General features: G+C 29.2%; 1 protein-coding gene across 3 annotated transcripts; it reads right to left on the minus strand.

Annotated features, from left to right (window-relative positions):
• Positions 1–2,130: 2,130 nt before the first annotated feature.
• LOC118044771 (quinolinate synthase, chloroplastic) lies at positions 2,131–4,700 on the minus strand. 3 transcript variants are annotated; one of them, XR_004686850.2, is made up of 4 exons: positions 3,800–4,700; positions 2,937–3,232; positions 2,511–2,690; positions 2,131–2,395 (listed from the first exon to the last, which is right to left on the minus strand). XR_004686850.2 is itself a non-coding variant. In XM_035053241.2 (4 exons), exons 1-3 carry the CDS (start codon positions 4,535–4,537, stop codon positions 2,643–2,645), a joined length of 1,071 nt encoding a protein of 356 aa, XP_034909132.1. In that variant the 5' UTR covers positions 4,538–4,696; the 3' UTR covers positions 2,131–2,376; positions 2,511–2,642. The 3 variants fall into 3 exon arrangements, 2 of the variants coding, with proteins under 2 accessions (XP_034909132.1, XP_034909131.1); XM_035053241.2 differs by having other exon boundaries at positions 2,131–2,376; positions 2,937–3,221; positions 3,800–4,696; XM_035053240.2 differs by having other exon boundaries at positions 2,937–3,221; positions 3,800–4,696.
• Positions 4,701–13,220: the final 8,520 nt, after the last annotated feature.

Here is a 13,220-nt window from a genome sequence, read left to right on the forward strand (position 1 = left end):
CTAAGAAATTTAGGCTTTATTGATGATAAAGATATTTAAGGTATGTATTATTTATGTGTGTATATATTATTGGAAACAAGTTAGACATATTTAAATGATAAAATACATACCCTCTTAACATGAAATATCTATTCCACTAAAAAAAAAATTCATTGACAATAACAAACCAATCAATTGGTTCATTATAACCATTCAACTGGCCGACTGGTTAAACCAAATAAATAAAGGATGGCTATTATCAAATTTATAAGATTTTAAGTTTTGAGTTGGGTTTAGTTTTTGAGTTTACAAGTTTGACAAAAATATAAATTTCGACTCATAAAACACTTGTAAAAGAGATAATTAGGAAAATCTTGATTTTATATGAATCAGTCAATCAGTCACATAATTGGATTAATCGGTTAAGCGAAAGCATGGGCAATAAAGCTACTGTTTAAATTTTTATATTTTCACCCCTCGATTTCTGTACTTTTTTGTTATAATTTTAATATGAAAATGACCCATTTTAAGTGTAAAGAAAGGATAAAAAGAGAAAATTAAGAAATTTCAAGTTTGGGTTTCAACTGGTAAACCGATTACTCAATAGCATATATAGAACTATTACTTTCCACCAAAAACCAAAATTCCTAAATAGAGGAACCTTAACCTCAATTGTGACTCTTCTTCTAAATTCACTCAAAATCCACAAAATTAAGCCTATTTGGAGTCAATTATTTAGAGATTAAAACTCAATGGCGCCCAATAAACATATATGGGTAACATATATGGGTTGTGATATCATGAAGAAAAAGTGTCAATGATCTACATCATATCAAGGTAATGATATTTAGAGATTTATGAGTACTTTTGCAAATAGATTTATTGGTATAGATATGATTAAGTAATGATTTAATTGCTTTAGTATAGACACAATCTTTGAATATATGGGTTGGAGTGGATTATTTCATTTGAAGAATACCACATATCCAAAATTAATTAGGCTTTTTTTATAAAACATTAGGATCAATATGGAACCTAGGACTGCAAGTAGTTTATTGAACAAACATATTGAATTTGATTATGAAACTCTAGGTAATATTTTGGGAATAAGTAAGAAGGGGTCTAAAGTATTTGAGGTTAAAATTATACCTACTATTGGTGATTTTGGGTATGATGAGGTTGTGATCATACACATTAGTAGACATGACTTTGCTCCTAAAGCAAAGAATAAATGACAGGAGTTTTTCTTACAACCTAGATTACTTCATTGTATCATTGCACATGACATTTTGCCCTAGAAAGGGCATTTTAATGAAGTAATTTTTATGGATTTATACTTAATTGACTGCATGATTAGAGGTCATCAAATTAACCAGCTATATATCATGATGAGGAATTTTATCATGGCACTTGATCAGAAGCACAAGTCTTTGCCCTATAGTTTGTGTCTAACCATAATTTTTAAGTATTTTGAGATTTTGCTCATGAGTATGAATAGGAACCCGTGCTCCAAGAACATGGAAATAAGCACTAGAACCCTCATCAAGATGGGATATGCTTTAAACAAGGATGATGAATGAGTGTTGGAGATTAAATGGATATGCATGCTGATGAAGCGCATGACAGGGGAGAAGCACAACGTAGAACAAGGTTTAAAACAATGTTTAAAACACCACCAATGACTTTCTCTCCTGAAAAAGGCTGGTAGAAGTACCCGGATGTCCAGGGTGGAAGATTGATTGTAGAACATTGAAAGTGAAATGCACTATAAACGAAATGACGTGTATCATATACACAACACACAAACAAATATAATAGATATGATGGCTAATCTACTTTATTGCTATCCACCTCCCTAAATCTTGTACTAGCATCTGCGTTGTTTTTGTGTTTTTTATATTTTTAATGCTTTTTGTACTTTCTCTTTCCAATTTTTAATAGATTTTAAGACTTTTAAAGATTATATAATGATTTCATATTTATTTTCTCTATTTTTTTATTGTTTCACTTTTTTTCGCTGATGATAAAAGGAGAGAGAATAGATAATATAAATATAATCACACATGGACAAACGAAAAACTATTGTGCAGCTATATGAACAATAGGCGAGAAGTACAAACTATAGATGGATTGTAATCTACTTTCCAGCTATTGTGCATTAAGTTTTTCGTTTTTTTTTGTTTTATTTGGTTACTGATTAGTATTTACAGAGTATTATCGTATCAGTTGTTAACATGTAGTAAACAGAAAAAAAGGGACTTTCAAATGTAAACGAGGAAGCAGTAATCTAATGGAATCTCCACTACGCGCTGGATGTATCTTGGCAGTTTCTTCATCAGTCATCGCAGTCATTTGCAGGAACAATTTTGCAATATTGGCACCCATGAATGTTCAAATCTGGAATTTTAGCAAAAGCCTGTGGATGAATGGGATAGAAGAAAAAACAGAAGAAACAAACGTAACCTTTTTAGGTGCTCAACACCAGATTACAAGATTCGGAAGGTAAAAGCACGCTTGTAACAGCTACTAACCTGCAGGAACAAGCTCTTGAGCGTAAGCTTTTGTCTCAGGTGAGGTGTTAATGAAGATAACTTGCAAAGATGGAGGAGACCCTGAAGCGGCTCCATGATAATTCATTTAAGCAGGAGTAGATGCAGCATCTGCTAAAGAACCACCAATGATAATTCATTTGACATCCCGTACACACCAACCTGCAGTAGTAATGCCACGAGGAAAGAAAATTATGAATTTCTTTGATGGTATGTTACACCATCACCACAGTTTATCTGTAATTCTGTGTACAAAATTCAAAAAGATGATACTATGTAAGAATGTTTTACAGTAACATCATTTTATGCATCATCATCCATATAAAACACAACAAAGGGTGCTTGATACCAGTAAAGAAATGACCAAGGAAACCGACACAAGAAAAACGAGCAACGAGAATGAAATACCTCTCCAAAGCCAGCTTGATCAAGGGTTGCACGCACATTTTCTGACATAAAATCCACACCCAAAACAGTAATGAACTTGCACCCGCCTTCAGCCATCTCAACAGCATTATCCGCCATGACCAACGAATCAGATATGTGGATGTGAGGCCAGTGCTTCTGTGCAGCAGTCAAGATACCTTGAACTTCAGGATCCATGTAAGAAAGAGAAACAACACCAATTTTCTTCTCCTTTAATACGTTGACAATCTCTTGAACCTTAGATTCATCCGGGAACAAGTATCTTGCCTGCAATTAAACTAAAACAAACTTTGGATTTTAATGAAGACAGAAATTTTATCGCCAACAGCATAAACAACTAATCCAAGTTAAATCATTTAAAGACATCATTAATCTAAAATCCTTGTCCCACTCTCCCAGTTGCTAATCCAGAATAGAAATGCAAAGACATCTCTCTTATGGATGCCTATAGCCTATAAAAGAAAACCGCATGCCCTGGCACCCAAAAAAGAAAAAAGAAAAAAAAAAAAAAAAGAGAATATAATAACAATTAAGAACAAAAAAGAAAAAAAGGAAGAGGAAAATCATTAGCCTTTATTAAACATGAACAAGAATAGTCCAAGAGAAATTTAATAACAGAACCTCTAAAAATATCATCTCCAAATTCGCTCTACAAGACCTATAAAGATTATCGGGGTGGGGTGCTATAAGCAGTCTCCAACATTAGTAAAAATTATACTACTGATCTCTTCAATACTTTTGTTCTACAATCCTAATCTCATTTGTCCAATTCTACACCAAACTTGCTTTCTCTTTTGCACAAAATCCAATCAATACGAAGAGAATTTGGAAAGTTTAATCCTAACCTGAGCCTCATCATAACTCCCCTTCGCCTGAACCCCATCAGAACTAACAATCAGGGATGGAAACGGATCAAAATCCTTCTTCCCATCTCCTTCAGCCACCAATATCCTTACTCTCTTTTGCATACTGACCAAAACATTATGCCAAGTATTCACTCTCGACCTCGCTCCACCATGCAATCCAATATTCAAAGCTGCCAAATCCTCAGTTGTCACCTTCAAAACCTCCTCTGGCAGCGCCCCATCAAGCACCCAAATTAAACAAGCACAAAAACCTCTTGTAATCTCTGAGTCGCTATCAGCCCAAAACATCATTTTACCATATTTGTCTAACTGTGCCTCCAACCAGACCAGGGCAGTACAGCCCATGACCCGATTGGAATCGACCCGGGAAGAGTCTGGTAGTGGAGAGAGGAGGGTTGCATAGTGGAGGAGGCGTTTAACACGGTCTATTGGTTGAGAGAGGGACTTGAACTCGGTGATTAAATGGTGGAGCTTACTTGGGACAAGCTCAGTTGTGTGTGAAGGAGAGAAGGTGACTGCTGTGCAGGTTAAAGGTGAGTAATTTGAAGGTTTTGGGTTTGAAGGTGGTGAGTGGATGCATTTAAGAGATTTGAAGGAGGAGAAAGAAAGAAGATTGATTTTTTCGAAGGGGAAAAATGGGTTTTTCTTGGTGGGTTTAGGGTTTGGTGAGATGGTTGTTTTTATGGAGGAGATTGTTGCAGTTGCGGAGGAGTACATGGTTATGGTGTTTGTGGGTTCTTGAAGTGTGTGTGAAGCAGAAAAAAGGGGTGGCTATGGAAAGCAGAGAAAGGAGGGTCTTCTGTTAGTATTAATGCAAGGCCAGAAACAGGGTCAGAGTTAGAAGCTAAAGTGCTGAACAGCCAAGAAGGGAAAAGAATATGAAAGGAGGCGCGAAACTTCCAAGATCTTTTTTTTTTTTTTTTATGAGCACAAAAAAAAAAAAAAAACCAAACTGTTTGGTCTGGTCATCCATTGCATGTGTTTCCCTTCGCAATCAAATAAAGGATTGCTCTTAGTGGTGTTCGCTTTTATGGTTTTATTGTATTTTAAAAAAAATGTTAAATTAAATGAAAATTAATGATTCGGGGGGTTATAGATTATGTAAGTTAAGTTATAAAGTTTGGATCAATTTAATATATTTTTATTTTAATATTAAAAAATTATTATTTTAATTTTTTTAAATTAAATCATGTTTTTTACTAATTATTTAAAATGTTTTTAGACTCATCAAATCAACTTAATCACGTTAAAATTAGATTAAAAAAAAATCAGGTAAGAAGAATTCATGATTTACTTATTAATTTAGATTTAATAATAGTGTTAAATAATTTCTTAAGGTATAAATATATTTTCTTACATTCAATTTTTTATTTATTTAACCTGCAATATAACATAACCTTAAACCTAGTTATATCTAACCATATAGTTTTTCTAATATAGAAACCTATAATGAAATTGCAAGGGATTATTATCATCTCTATTTTATGTATTTTTATTGGGATTAATTTTGAAAGCTAGAAAAATGTGAAATTTAAGATTTTTAAAGAGAATTTTTAGTTGTTTTAGTTGTAAGAACAAGAAAATAAAATAAGAAATTATAGCTATTGTTAGTCTTCTAAATCAGAAGTATTTTTTTTCATGAAAACAGAAGTATATTCATGATTATTTTTCTATTCTCGATATATTTTTTATATTTATGAAATAAGTACTCTTCAAAGTTTGGGTGTATAAATCAATCCTTTAATAATTACCTTATTCAAAACCAAGATATAACAAATGGCTTCCCTTGTGTGATCAAATCATCTTGAACCCTTCTCTACTAGGAATATCTTGGACTTTTGTAAATCAAGCTGGTCTATGAACTCTTTAGTTATATATTCCATGCCAGAAACTATGAAAGATAACTTTTTCTTAAATGATTTAGGATGTGTTTGAAATTGTGTTTAGAAATTGTTTTTGAAAAAAATTAAATTTTTTTTTATTTTAAATTAATATTTTTTTTGATATTTTCATATCATTTTGAAGTGCTAATATCAAAAAATATTTTTAAAAAATATATATTATTTTAATATATTTTAAAATAAAAAATATTTTAAAAAATAACTACTACTATATTTTCAAATATAATTTTAATATGAATGTGGATAGTTGGTTTAAGACTTTACCTAGCAACGACTTCATCTTGGTACAATAAAGCTTGCTCAAGGCTAACTTAATTAATTAAAACAAAAGAAACGAAAAAAAAAAACCTTATTTTTTATTAGAAAAATTAAAGATTAGAAATAAGAATGATGGATTTAGTCTAGTAATTTCAAATTGACAAGATTTACAAAGTGCAAAGAAATGGACGTGGAATGATCAAGAGACAACTTTAACTATTCTTTAGTGGATAACTTAATTAGGAAAAAACAAAACTTGAACACTATATTTGATTAGAAATATTGAAGATTGGAAATTGGCGTGATGGATTTAGTTTAATAGTTTCAAATTCAAAAGATTTAGAAAGTGAAAAGAAGTGAAGGTGGAATGAAGATTGGAAATTGAAATGAAGGTGGAATGATGGATCTAGCTTTGATAATGGTATTGTTTTTTTCTATTTGTCTTCACCTTCCATATAAAAAAAAAATTATCAAAACTGATTAAACGACAAAACTAAAAAAATAATAACTAAAAAATTTAAATTATATAAAAAAAATTAATTAAACCAATTAAAATTTTAAAAAAAACCAATTAATTTAGTTTTGATTTTATTAGTTTGAAACTGAAAAAAACCGAATCAAACCAAAAATAGTAAAAAAAAACCAAGTTAAATAAAAAAATCGAGTCAAACAGGAAAAAATCAAGTCGAACTTAATACAAATTGAGCCCAACCACTTTAAACCGGTTTTTATCATAAAAACTAAATCAAACTGAAATTGATCGATTTGAACCGGTTCTAATTTTTTAAAAAAAATATTAAATTTAGTTATTTTCTTTATTAATACCGAATATTATAACCTCTAGCCATAATGATAAAACATCAATTTTTCCCTATTGCTGGGTCCACAAAACAAAAATATTAACTACAGATTGGACGTTGATTAGTTACTTTGAAAAGTAAGCAATTGATCGAAGCCCTTCGTGAGCCTTTAACAACATTTGTCTTTTTCTTTTATTTTTATATGACCAAGACACGGTAGGTAGCATATATTGAGCCTTACCCTGTTAATTAGTTCTTACCAAATTGAACTTGAGCTCAACTTTTGAGTAGACAAACACATGTATTAGGTTATTCAAAGTTTTGTAATTAAATAATCAAGATTAATCATCGAAAAAAATTATTTTGTAAATGGAAGTGCGTGAACAAGCGTATATTATTATAATTATATTATTAACATATGCTAAAATGCTTTGATGAAATAAAATAAAAAATAAAAAGTTCTCGAGATTTTCAAAGACTGAGTTGAAAAAGAACCTCCATGGAATTTCATTTCAATGCAGTAATAAATGCCAAGGTCTTCTTCAACTCTACCTTCAAAAGTCTTTAGGACTTTTTATTTTTGAAATTAAAATTTTTTATTTAATTCTTTAATATTAGATTTATTAAAAATTAAGATTTATAATTTATTCATTTGTTTCTTACAGAGTTATCTCAGTTTTATGATTTATATCGTGAGTTTCACATATTAGCTATGTTGATTCAGCTTATTTTTTTAATTGATTTTCTTCTCAACTTCATCTTTTAATATTGACTTGATTGGAAATCAGACTTCATAATTATTTTTTATATGCTTTCTATGGGGTTATTATGATCTCATGATCCGAGTCGTGAGTTTTGCAAGTTAGTTAGGTTGACTCGGGTTTTGTTGTTCTTTTTTTAAAATAAATATTTTTTATTTTTAATTTTATCATTCAATATTGAGGTTTTTTTTTTATGAAGTTATATTGATCTCTTGACTTAAGTTTAGCGGGTTAATCTGGGTTGATTTGAATTATTTTTTTTTTTATTGTTTTTCAATTTAATTTTTCAATAATGGGTTGGTTGAAAAATGAGCTTCATAATTTATTTTTTATTTTTTTTATATAGGGTTATCACGATCTTATAACTCAAGTCACATGTTAGACTGGTTGATTGGGTTTTTTTTGTCCTTTTTTTAGTTGAACTAGTTTCAATTTCATCATTCAATATTGAGTTAATTGAGAATTAGGTTTCAAAATTATTTTGGTTTGCATTGTATGAGGTTATTTTGGTCTCATTACCTAGGTCATAGGTTTAGTTAGTTGACTCGGGTGGTTTTTTTTATGTGATTTTTTAATTGATTTTTATTTTATTTTTATCTTTTAACATTGGTTGATTGAGAATTGAGTCTCATAATTTGTTTTTTGATTTGCTTTCTATGAGAATATACTAGTCTCATAACCCAGGTTTAATAAATTAACTTGGGTTGTCTCGACTCAATATTTTAGTTGAAATTTATTTTTTAATTTCATTCTTTAACATTGGGATAACTAAGAATTGTATTTATTTATTTTTTATTTACTTTCTATAGAATTACCAGGGTCTTAAGATCTTGGTAGCGAATTTTGTAGATTAACCCAAGTTGATCTAATATGTTTTTTGTTTTAATATTTTTAAAAATATATCGCTTGATTTTTTTAGTCAAACTATATTTGTATTGGTCGTCTGAGTTGTTTTTAAACTTTTTAAGTCGATCAAGTTACATTAGATCAATTTTTATATATTTTAATTTTTTTACTAAATAACATATTAACAACACTTGAATGGTTTTTTACATTTAAAAAAAAACCTCGATTTGACCTATGGTGTAGCCTGGTTAATGATCTAGTAAAAAATCTAAATCTCCTTATGGTTTCATTGTACATTGTAAATAGGAGCATTTTGGCTTGAATAATGTTTTCCTTTTTTTTGTTTAATTTTTTAATTTTATCATTCCATGTTAAGTTTATTTAGAATTAAACTTGACAATTTATTTCAGTTAGCTTCATAACCTTCTTTTTACGTTGATGTTTGATTTGAAAAGGTAAAATTTAATTTTATTGATTAAAAATAATTAATTTGATAAAAATATACAAAGCAAATGTACTAGGTAATTTATTTTTCCAATTAAGAGAGCAAGATTCAGCTAATCAAGGTCGAGCCCTTGCAATTTGGACGATAGTGCTTGTATTTAACCTTCTTGGTGCAAGAAGCAAATGTGGACGCTAAATGCTATAAAATATAAAAAAGAAAGATACCCTAACTCAATGATTAACACCTTTGGTTAAAGTCATATCCGTCAATAGGTAAAACTCCTCGTATCCACACGTTTGTGCGCGAGGAAAGGCTCTCATATATCTCCACAAATATATATGGAGGTAGCATTGCAATATGTGCCTTGATTCATTGAATTGACTATAAAAGTCATATTATTCGGTTGGTGTAAGCATAAGTCATGGTTTTAAATTTTAGATTTGCAAGTTTTTATTTGTCTTTAATGAGTGACGAGTACAAAATCGAAGAAAAATCCAAGTGAAAAAAGCTTAGAGAGAAGGAAAAGAAAAGGGATACTATGAAGTTATCAATCTTGATTTATGTTCTTTGGTCAAAAATGGGAGTTGAATGGAAAGTGACATGCAACCACTAGGGCCTTACAAATTAGTCATCAATTAGTAGCTTTTTAAAAAGTTAGCACAGTTAATTAAAATTATTGATGAAATAACATAGTTAAAAAATAATAAAATAATAAAATTTATACATTTTGTGATTGAGAAACGTCTTTATAACTTTTCGCTATTCATAATAATATCTTTTAAAATATATTAAAAAATAGAGAGAGGAGAGAAAGAAAAAAAAGAAACTGACACATTAATACCATTAAGAAAACCTCAACAAGATGAATTCAACAACATAAAAAAAATCATCAATGATGGAGGGTAGCTCACTTATCTTTGGCGGCAAATATGACTCATTTGAGTTACCTTTGATAACCTTTTTTGGTGTTGTTAGATTTGTTTTGTTAATATCTTTTTTATGCTATTAGTGTGTTGTAATTGAAGTTTTGATGTATTGCTAGAGTTTTTTTTTTTTTTGTTTTCTTTTTCCTCACTTCTCTCTCCTGCTTATTTAATATTTTTAAAGAATATCGTTATTCTGATAAGCGATAAGCTATAAAAATCATGTTTTTGAATTACAATATATAAAAATGTGTTATTTTATCAATTTTTTTTTTCAATTGTGTTATTTTACTAATATATTTTTAAAAATGTGTAAAAAACAATAAAAAAAAACCTATATTAATATGACATTTTACAACATTGACCACGCTACATCTCAAGACTTGTGAACATAGCAATATGGAGTTTCTTAATAAACTTGATAATATAATAAATGAAGTGGTTAATGTTAATTAACAACGTATGTTTATAAAATACTGCTAAATATTAATAAATATTGTTAGAATTTTTAAGATTGACTATTAGATTAGTGGGACTCGCAAATAGATCTTAATTAATTTAAGATCATGATCTAATAATTTATATGTATTATTAGATTATTATTTTTTTATCATATTTCAATCATGCTTAGTATTATTTATTCTTGTTTACATCATGTTAGACAAGGACGAATCCAAGATTGTAGTATTGAAAAGGCCAAAATGTGTAGTTTTCAGTTTTTTTTAATATTAATAAAATAAAATATTGGTTTTTTTTTTTTTTTGATGAATAAATATTTTTCATTAATGGAAAGCAATAGAAAGGACGAGGCCCAGCGGTGTTTGTTGGATTTAAATTTCAAACTGGTGTTGCTGCACCTACTGAAGGGCAGGTGGGCTTGAGTTTCTTGCCATGTTCAGTGTCCCTCTCGCAGTAGGAGTTAATGCGTCTCACTTTCCGATTTATTTATTTATTTATATCTTTACTAAAAGACAATTTATGATGTTTTTACGTAAGCACTGACAGCTAAGGAGACCATTTATGATGTCATAGTGTACTTCCCCTTCCGTGGGGTATGTTAAATTGATTCCGGATGGCTTTTATAGCGACCAGATATTTCTTTTCTCGCCTGGGAGGCGGGTTTGTTTTTAATAATAAAAAAATTATTTAATTGGTGATAAGATGAATGCTTGGAGTTAATTTAATTAACTTATTATTTGGTATAACTTCAGAGGAAAAAAATAAAAAAATAATATAGAAAGTTTAAGATTTAATAGTTTAATGTTAAATGATAAAATTAAAAAAATTAAAAAAAATCAAAATTAAATCGGGTTAATCTTGAAAACCAGTATCATTGGTCATGAGACTAAGATGACCATAAAGAAATTTTTAAAAAAATTCTTGAATAATATTTTTCATTATCAAAAAATTAAAAAGAAAACAAGTAGTAATTAAAACAATTAGAACCAAATGAAAAAAAAAGAAGATAATAATAAGGGATTTAATAGAAAAATAGAATGAAAAAAATTGATAAAATAAAATAAAATAAAATATTAAGGGATAAAATTAAAAGATAAAAAAAATTAAAAAAAATGATAAAAAAAAATTAAGAAAATGAGAACTAAATCCGAAAATAAAAATGAAAGAAAATGTTGAGGGATTAAATTAAAAAAAAAACAAGAAAAGAATAAAAAACCAACAGGAGAATGAACACTGAATTTAATATAAAAACAAAACAAAATCAAATGTAAATGTAAATTGATGAAACTAGGTAAAAAAAAAAAAAACAATCTAAGAAAGAATCCAAAACAAAGAAAGATTAATAAAAAAGAGATCATAATTAACTTTTTTCTCTATTTTTTTTATCAAAATAATACCTAGCTTAATAAAAAATCAAGTAATTAACTTGGAAAAAATCATGTCACCACCTATTAATTTTTTTTTAATTACTTTTTTTTATTAAAATAATGTTATTTTTATTTCATGCATAATAATAAAGAAAACAAGAACTCCGCCAACACGATGCTGTTACAGCCTATCTCCAGCGTGCTGCAAGTTTAGTGCAGTGTGCTTCTCCTCGGCTGCAGAAAAATGAGCAGTAGACCTATGGCAATAACTCCTCCAATCGGTCTCAAAGTAGAGGTCGTAATCGTTCTTGCGGTGGCCGGAGCCGCGGCTTCAATTGTGATTTGAATGGATCTTATAAGGCTAGCCGAGGTTGGAATAGTGTCCAAATTATTCTAAAAAATTGCTGTTTTAGAAATTTTCTTATTTCTCAATGTTCAGTAAAACATAGTTTGTGCTGGTAAGTGTGGAATTTCATCATGGGAAAAAAATATTTATTAATTTTGAAGTTAGTATAAAATGATTATAAAGAGTTTATTGGATCTTATAACATGATTTATTTTTTTTTGCTTGTGCGTTTAGTCTCACCATATAATAATAATATATCCCTCTTCCTTTGTTTGCAAGATGCATCTAACCCATTACACACTATATATTAACAATATCTTAGACTACGCGCACTATATAAAATATCTTTGTAATTATTTTATACAAACTTTAAAATTAATATTTTTTTCATAATTCGCCACGATAAAATTTCAACTTACCATCATGAACTTTATTGGATTGAGTATAATATCTCCAATCTTTAACATCATAAGTAAAATCATGCTTTCAATAACAAGAAATCTTATTCAATAGAAAGGACACTGCCATCATTAATAACCATCTAATAATTTTCTTTTTAAAAAATAATTCCTATAAAAGAAAGGAATTTCCTCATAATTTGAAAACATGAATTAAGTCTTTAATGTATTGTTTATCTTAGACACCATTTTTCTATATAAACACGATGCTTAAATTTAGGGTTTGGTTTGGCCCTAGCACACCCCTTTCCTCATCATAGTTAGGTATGCTACTGAATGCTGCACCCTGATCAAATCTCTACGCTGCCTCTTGAACCTTCAAAGAGCTCAAAATATCTTCCATTTATTTATTTGCATTAAAAGGTGGGATGATGTTGCATAAAATATCCATGTAACAAAATGTCTATGTTAGGCTTCAATTTTTCAATCAAAAAGCAAAAAAATAATATAATTTTATACAAAAAAATATATATATATATTAACTCCATCCCTTCATTCTAACACACTGAAACTTAAGGAACAGTGAAGCTAATGAGGTCCCTCCCTGCAAAAAGGGAACATGCAAGGATTAAAAAACATCCTCTTCTAGATTAATTAGTCTTGTCTTAGTTTTATAGCAATGCTTCCTGTTCTAAAAGCTAATGCTGAGAAATTCACAAGGTTTCTGGTTTCAGCAAGTGGTTGAATGATAAGTGTTTGAGATTAAGATATTTGTTTCTATGTGATTTCAAGTTTAAATCATGTTATTGCTAATATAATAACTATTAGAAGTTTATATAGTCGTTAATTTCAGGGCTCGTGGGATTAGTTGAGACGCGCGCAAGCTGGCCCGAATA

Source organism: Populus alba, chromosome 12 (genome assembly GCF_005239225.2).
Source record: "Populus alba chromosome 12, ASM523922v2, whole genome shotgun sequence".
In the NCBI taxonomy this organism is placed as follows: Eukaryota; Viridiplantae; Streptophyta; class Magnoliopsida; order Malpighiales; family Salicaceae; genus Populus; species Populus alba.